The following is an 8632-nucleotide window of genomic DNA, read 5'->3' as shown; positions in this document are numbered from 1 at the left end:
AAAACAAAAATAAACAAATGGGACCTAATGAAACTTCAAAGCTTTTGCATAGCAAAGGAAACCACAAACAAGATGAAAAGACAACCCTCAGAATGGGAGAAAATATTCGCAAATGAGTCAACAGACAAAGGACAAAGGAAAAATATATAAACAGCTCATGCAGCTCAATATTAAAGAAACAAACAACCCAATCCAAAAAAGGGCAGAAGACCGAAATAGACATTTCTCCGGAGAAGACATACAGATGGCCAAGAAGCACATGAAAAGCTGCTCAACATCACTAATTATTTTAGAGAAATGCAAATCAAAACTACAATGAGGTATCACCTCATACCAGTTAGAATGGGCATCATCAGAAAATCTACAAACAACAAATGCTGGAGAGGGTGTGGAGAAAAGGGAACCCTCTTGCACTGTTGGTGGGAATGTAAATTGATACAGCCTCTATGGAAACAGTATGGAGACCTTAAAAAACTAAAAATAGAATTACCATATGATCCAGCAATCCCACTACTGGGCATACACCCAGAGAAAACCATAATTCAAAAAGACACATGCACCCCAATGTTCATTGAAGGACTATCTACAATAGCCAGGTCATGGAAGCAACCTAAATGCCCATCGACAGACAAATGGATAAGGAAGTTGTGGTACATATATACAATGGAATATTACTCAGCCATAAAAAGGAACGAAATTGAGTCATTTGTTGAGATGTGGATGGATCTAGAGACTGTCATACAGAGTGAAGTAAGTCAGAAAGAGAAAAACAAATATCGTATATTAACGCATATATGTGGAATCTAGAAAAATGGTACAGATGAACCAGTTTGCAGGGCAGAAGTTGAGACACAGATGTAGAGAACAATTGTATGGACACCAAGGGGGGAAAACCGTGGTGGGGTGGGGATGGTGGTGCGCTGAATTGGGAGATTGGGATTGACATGTATACACTGATGTGTATAAAACTGATGACTAATAAGAACCTGCAGTATAAACAAACAAAAAACCCAAATAACACTAAACTTTCTTTGGGTTATTGGTATGGAAATATGTTAATATAAATGTTTCAGATGTTACATGAAATTTCTAAAAATCTTGTATGTTCTGTTATAATGTTATAAGCCATAATTCTAGTTATTATTTTAAAATGTATACCTCAGAAATAACTAAATTTCCTTGTCAATTGCATTATTATGAACTTTCATCAAATCTTTAACCGTGGTCATTTTTAAGTCTTTTGCTATTTACATACAGTTCTGGGTGTACTCTGATGCTTTTACAAAAATGTTCCTATAAAAGGGTTTCATCTTCAAGGAATTCATGGAAAAGACTGACAAGTACAGGTTTCTGGTAACTGACTATACTGCTGAACTGAATGAATAAGCATTTTCAGAACTCTAATGGAAAACTGATGAATTCATGAAAGTTCTAACAAAAGATCAAGATGAAAAAAAATTACATGGGACTGAGTGAACTGATAAGGATGATTATAATTTTTGTGACTTTCTGTTTGAATAAAAAAAAAAAGAAAATCCCAGAAGCACTCAGAGGCAAAAATATATGAATCAATTTTCACAGCAAAGTAAAGGAGCTGTTACAGTGGAGGATTACTGGACTGAATGTCAATATTATGACATAGTATGAGTGTGTTTCGTGTTTAGTAATTGCAATCATTGTTGCTTTTGTTGTGGTCATCCATTTACAATGCTTGGTGTCAGTTTATTTATCTCTTGTAAAAATAAAATACAGTGTGTGTGAAAAAAGAAAAGAATACTACCATTTGCAGCAACATGGAGGGACTTAGAGAATATTATGCTTAGTGAAATAAATCAGGGTAAAAATGACATATATCACTTATATATGGCATCTGAAAATAATACAAATGAATATACATTTACAAAACAGACTCACAGATACAGAAAACAAACTTGTGGTTATCAAAGGGGAGAGAGAAGTAGGGGAGGGACAAATTAGGGGTATGGGATGAACAGATACTAACTACTTTATATAAAATAGATAAGCAGCAGGACAGACTATATAGCATAGATAATTTTTATTATCTTGTATTAACCTATAGTGCAATATAATCTGCAAAAATACTGAATGACTATGCTGCACACCTGAAACTAACACAATATTGCAAATCAACTATACTTCAATAAAAGAAATGGAAATGTCTTTCAATAGAGGAATGGTTAAATAAGTTATAGCATATTCATATGATAAAATATGCAGCAACTTAAAGGTGTGAGAAATAAAAGAAGTCTATATCAAGTTACTGGGGTCAAAAAATTTCACAATTTGTATGGAAACACAACAGACCCCAAAGAGCCAAAGCAAACTTGAGAAAGAAAAACGGAGCTGGAGGAAATCAGGCTCCCTGACTTCAGACTATACTACAACGCTACAGTAATCAAGACAGTATGGTACTGGCACAAAAACAGTAATATAGATCAATGGAACAGGATACAAAGCCCACAGATAAACCCATGCACATATGGTCACCTTATCGTTGATAAAGGAAGCAAGAGTATACAATGAGAAAAGACAGCCTCTTCAATTAGTGGTGCTGGGAAAACTGGACAGCTACATGTAAAGGAATGAAATTAGAACACTTCCTAATACCATACAAAAAAATAAACTCAAAATGGATTAAAGACCTAAATGTAACGCCAGACACGATAAAACTCTTAGAGGAAAACATAGACAGAACACTCTATGACATACATCACAGCAAGATGACCCACCTCCTAGAGAAATGGAAATAAAAACGAAAAGAAACAAATGGGACCTAATGAAACTTAAAAGCTTTTGCACGGCAAAGGAAACCATAAACAAGACCAAAAGACAACCCTCAGAATGGGAGAAAATATTTGCAAATGAAGCAACTGACAAAGGATTAATCTCCAAAATTTACAAGCAGCACATGCAGGTCAATATCAAAAAACCAAACAACCCAATGTAAAAATGGGCAGAAGACTTAAATAGACATTTCCCCAAAAAAGATATACAGATGGCCAACAAACACATGAAAGGATGCTCAACATCACTAGTCATTAGAGAAATGCAAATCAAAACTACAATGAGGTAACCTCACACTGATCAGAATGGCTATCATCAAAAAATCTACAAACAATAAATGCTGAAGAGGGTGTGGAGAAAAGGGAACCCTCTTGCACTGTTGGTGGGAATGTAAATTGATACAGCCACTATGGAGTAAAAAAAAAAAAAAAAAGTTCTGATGAACTTAGGGGCAGGACAGGAATAAAGATGCAGACGTAGAGAAAGGACTTGAGGACATGGGGAGGTGGAAGGGTAAGCTGGACCAAAGTGAGAGAGTAGCACTGACATATATACACTACCAAATGTAAAACAGATAGCTAGTGGGAAGCAGCTGCATCACACAGCAAGATCAGCCCGGTGCTTTGTGACCACCACAAAGGGTGGGATGGGAGGGTGGGAGGGAGACAGAAGAGAGAGGGGATATGGGGATATAGGTATGCATATAGCTGATTCACTTTGTTATACAGCAGAAACACAACATTGTAAAGCAATTATACTCCAATAAAGATGTTAAGAAAAAATTTACTTGGATCAGAGGTGAGGACAATCAATGCATATGATCCTCTTATTGTACAGAACATATATGTTCTCTCTGTGTGTATATGAAAAAATGTTTGGAAAAATATACTTGGCTTTGCTCCTAATAGGCTGTCGGGAGGAGAGGGCCCGTAGGTTTGAGGTGATTGGTAAATGGAGTCATTGGAAACATAGTATAAGGTTTTATTTCATATATCTTTGTATAGCATGGATTATTTTACCTTTATAGATAGGTTTTCTAGCTGTAGCGATCTCAGCAGGCAGAGTATCAAGTTCGCCTTTCTTTTTGTTTAAGGTCAAATTTTTTTGATGCCCTAAAAAATAATAGTGTCACTAAATTATTCTAGAAATAACCTCATTTAAACTTTTAAAAAGTTAAAATAAATCTCATTAATCCACTTCTAAAGTACAGCTTCTGTATTTATTTTTTAATGATTTAGATAAAGCAGCTTTACTAACACAAATATTTTCTCTTTGATTTTTCCTTGCCGGGTATTTGATGTTTATAAACATAAACAATAAGTGTGCAAATCAAGAAAACGAAATAACTAAAAAAACTATATAAAAATGTTAGAGCTTTTTAAATAGTATGTCAATAAAAAATACTTAAGCAATCAAATCAATAAATTCTCAAGTAAAGTTTTTATCTCTACATATCTTTATCTTAAATAAAGCATACCTTTATTTAACAAAAAAAGAAGTTTGTATTCCTACAGTGAAAAATCTAGTGCTAGAATGGAGCGAGAAATGCTACAGAAATGCTATTTTAAAGATACATATTTTGAGCACTGTTAAAAATACAAGTATGTAATAATGAAAACAGTTTCAGTATGCTCACTTAGAGAAAAATACATTAAAATGCAGAATGTGCAATATTTAGATGGTAGTTTCTCAAAGTTCGTAGATAAAATTACATTAATGTGTTTAATTTCCACAACATGTATCTTGTAGAGAAATAAAGCATGATTATATAACACCACTGGAGCAATGGATAAGAAATAGGGTCTGTAAATTAGTTCTTAAATATTAGTGGATTAGATGGTTGGGAGATGATAATGAAAGGAAAGGAAGAAAATGAACATATGTGTATTTTCCTTCATACTTATCCTCATGTTGACTCTTTCTATTGACCTTGCCTGGGATTGGACAAAAGAGGTATATATAAATATAAGGAAGAGGATTATAAGATGGGTTTATCTCAGTCATCTGCAGGATCTATAATAGCGTGTAAGAAAGGAATGTTGAGAAAAAACTCGAGTTCCAATTTAGTGGTGGTGGGGAAGGAAGACCCATGCCAGAGACACCACTCATCCATTAAGCATGCATGTATGTTAGATGAGCTTAATTCAGAATTTACTTTCACTTATGTTTTGCTAAACTGGTTATATGACTAAGGCTAGTACAATCTGGTAACTTCCATATAATTAAATCTTTATTCATTGAAAACATCACATTGTACACTAAAAATATTACAAATTACCTGAATGTTCTTTATTCAATGAAGGAAAGTGGAAGGTTTTATAAACACTTGACCCAGCCCTAGATGCTCTATTAAGTACTTTTGGACGTTCAGTCACATGGGGTGAAAAGTACTCATAAGGTTCTTCCAGAAATATTTAGAAAATAAGTTAGCTGTAAGATGGGTCACACTTATAACTTTTTATTTTTAATACTCACACATTAAGTTAGTTGCCAATAAAAATAAAATTAAATAAATTAAAATAATGAACATTAAGTTTTTGAGATCATTAATTTAATTAAAATAATAAAGATGTATATTTAGAAGACTAGTTTGGAGATCAGAGCTAAGTAAAAGAAGCAAATCACAAAAGAACTCATAAGATTCCATTTCTATGAAATGTCCAGTATAGGCAAATTTTATAGAGACAGAAATTAGATTAGTGGTTGCCTAGGGCTGGGGGAGTATGAGGACTAGAGGAGAGAAGGCAGGGGGATTCTGTTTTCAAAGTGCTGAAAGCAAAAATTCACAACCAAGAATTTTATACCCAGAGAAACTATCATTCAAAAATAAAGATGAAACAAAGATATTCCTAAATTAAAAAAAAAAATTAAGGGATATTGATCTTATACTACCAGCCATGTCTTAAAAGAAATGCTAAAGGGAAAACCTCAGGCTGAAACAAAATGACACCCAGATGGTAACTCAAACCCACATGAAGAAATAAAAAAGCACCTTAAAGGTAATTACATAGGTAAATATAAATGACACTATACATTTTTCTCTTTTCTTCAATTAACTGACTAAAAAAGACTACTGCATAAAAATGTATTGCTGGACATATAAAATAAAACTCAATTTTATTTCTATATAAGAGCATTGAATAATCCAAAAACGATATTAGGGAAACAATTTTATTTGCAAAAGCATCAGAAATAATAAAATAGTAATAAATTTAACAGAGGGGCACAGCTTTTACCACAAGTTACAAGACATTGCTCAGGGAAATTAAAGAAATCTAAATAAAGATATACATTCACTGGAATGAACAGTATTCCATTGTGTGTGTATATGTATACATATATATGAATATTGCATATTTTATAGATTAATAATATCATATATAATTATTAACACATACAAAATAAAACAGCTATTTTGAATTCTTTATTGGGTAAATTGCAGACCTCCATGTCTTTGGGGTTGGTTTCTGGAAGATTATTGTGATCCTTTGGTAGTATCATGTTGCCTTGATTTTTCGTGTTGCTTGGGGTTTTGTGTGCTGTCTTCACAGTTGAAGTAGCAGTCACTTCCTTCAGTCGTTACTACTGCCTTCAGGGAAGAAATACCTTCCATCAGCACTGTTACAGACTCTGAGGCTTTCTCAGACCTTGAGTGGATACAACTACTCACACTTCTTGCTCCCTCTTGTGGAAGAATTCTTAAGCTTGTATCTCTTTGGATTCTGCAACGCATCAGCCCCAATGCTGACTGCCACCCTTTTGTTTCCCTAAAGTGGTGCTACAGCTCAAGTTTCTGGTTTCTCTCTGGTCCACAGACTCCGGCCTGCTTTCTCCAAATGCTCCCTAGATGTCCAACAAAGCTTGCTCTGCCGCCACCCTCAGGAGCATCCACAGGGAGCTGGCTGCAGTGTGAGGGAAAGTGGGTGAGGCATGCCTGTCGCTTGGGGTGCCACAGGCTAGCCGGGGGGATCCGCAGGTGAGGCTTTCCCAGAAGTTCATGGGTGGGCTTTCTGATGGAGTTCACAGCATAGTCAGCAGGAACCGAATCCCTTTAATGCTCCCCCAAAATGTTATGTGCCTCTCTCCTGAACTCTTCTCACCCCAAACTTAGTACTCTGGATGCTGCAGGAGAGAAATGAGTCTCTTTGGCAGTGTCCTGGACAGCTGAGGAAGCCTGGTGTTCATTCACCTGCTCTTCCTCCCACCCCACCTCTCACCCCCCTCAGAGGATGGCCTTGCTTGGCCCTAGCTGTGTCACCTTGGGGAAGGTGGGCAAAGTCAAACTGTTCCTCTTATCCACTCTAATGTGTCCAAATTCTTATTTTTCACTCCACTGGAGTGCTGGAACTTCTCCTCTAGAAACCCAGACTTCCATAAATGCTCTCTTGTCTGTGGTGACTGCCCAAGTCGAGGTTATCCAGATGCTTCTGGACCATGGCCAAGAGGGGCTGGAACCAGTTCATAAGCTACTGAAGAGCCCACAGTCAGGATGGAGGTCTATCTTCCTATTATTTGATGCACAGGTGGATGAAACTCTGGATCCTTTGGCGTATGATGCTGGATCCCAAACTCTCACAAAGCCACTTTTGTTCATGGATGGATGTCAAATTTTTGTTGTTGAGGAGAGTTTAGGAGGGGTATCTTATGCCATCATGATGATGATGTCACCTGTCATAAATTTGCAGTGAAGTCAGTTCTATATGTCCTAGTCTGCATTCCCTCCTGGGATCTCCCAACATCCTGGTTTTTGAATGCATAGTTTTACTGAGAAAATTATAATTAACATATAATCAAATGATGGAAAAGATGACCTAAATTTATGGATCATTGACTGCTATATGCCTCTGCTTTTTTTTCCCACCTTTTTGTAGGGGAGTGCCTACCGTGGAATCTATTCTTGTCTGTGCTACTATATTTTGTGTGTGTGTTTGTGTGTCTTGTGGTAAGTCACATCATAGGAACGGTCTCTGAAAATGATTACAGATCACAAGACTGTGGTCTTTGGCACTGATGCCAAATTTTAATGAGAATCTGTGTAGCTCTTGGAAGAGCACATGTGTTTTGCATGCAGGGGGTAGGGATCATGGATATTTGCAAACAGAGGGAGCACTGGTGCACTGGATTCGATAACAGCCTCATCATGTCCTTGACTACCTGTATTCATGTCCTCCCACACAACTGATCTTAGTATATGACTTTAGTGAATGCAAGAAAAGCAAACAAATGCAAGCAGAGATGTCAAAATTGCTTGTTCATTAAGGTTTGCCCCACATGCTGTGCTAAGAACCTGAGGTTACAATGTAAAGACCCCTAAGCCAACCAGCTGGAAGATGAGAGACATGTAGCCAGGTCACCTCTTGTGACACCTGAAAAGCTTATTTTCTCTTATCTCCCAAACCACTCTTCTACATTCTGCTTTGTGGTACTGGATCCGGGATTCTAAGAACTACATTTTTGCTTTGCCAGGTAGCTCCAAGTTAGGCTGTGCAAATAGGGCAAGCTAGATGTAGATTGCAAGTTTGGAAAAGAAACAAGGGATTTGTTTCTCCCACTTGGTTACCAGTGGGCTTCCTGAGAGTTCATGTCCCTTTTCAGTTCTGGTGAACATCAGGCCAGCAATGTTTCTTTTTCCCAGGAGCAGAAGTTCTTTCCATGACACAAATGGTTTGCATTCTTTCCAACATATGCAGAACAAGTTTTATTAAATTCTCACCACCCGAGACACTAGCAGTGCCTCCTCTTCAGAAGTACATCTGAGACTCTTCCTGAAAAATCAGCCAAGTAACATCCTCTACACTCAGAGGTCTCCTTTAGTCCTAATGGTGGA

At 36.7% G+C, this 8632-nt stretch overlaps 1 protein-coding gene across 5 annotated transcripts in view; it reads right to left on the bottom strand.

The window, feature by feature from the left end:
* Positions 1–8632, bottom strand: part of CCDC7 (coiled-coil domain containing 7) — a 289089-nt gene that overhangs the window by 33749 nt on the left and 246708 nt on the right. For 4 of the 5 annotated variants that reach the window (XM_024765603.1, XM_024765594.1, XM_024765612.1 and 1 more), the window contains one exon: positions 3825–3917. In XM_024765603.1, coding sequence (XP_024621371.1) covers positions 3825–3917 — 93 coding nt within the window. Of the gene's footprint in view, positions 1–3824; positions 3918–6071; positions 7474–8632 lie in introns of those variants that run through there. The other variant, XM_024765618.1, reaches the window with a different exon arrangement.

Source organism: Neophocaena asiaeorientalis, unplaced genomic scaffold (genome assembly GCF_003031525.2).
Source record: "Neophocaena asiaeorientalis asiaeorientalis breed wild unplaced genomic scaffold, Neophocaena_asiaeorientalis_V1.1 scaffold217, whole genome shotgun sequence".
Classification (NCBI taxonomy): Eukaryota; Metazoa; Chordata; class Mammalia; order Artiodactyla; family Phocoenidae; genus Neophocaena; species Neophocaena asiaeorientalis.
Note: the sequence above shows the minus strand (reverse complement) of the source record. Positions and strands in the feature narration are given on the sequence as shown.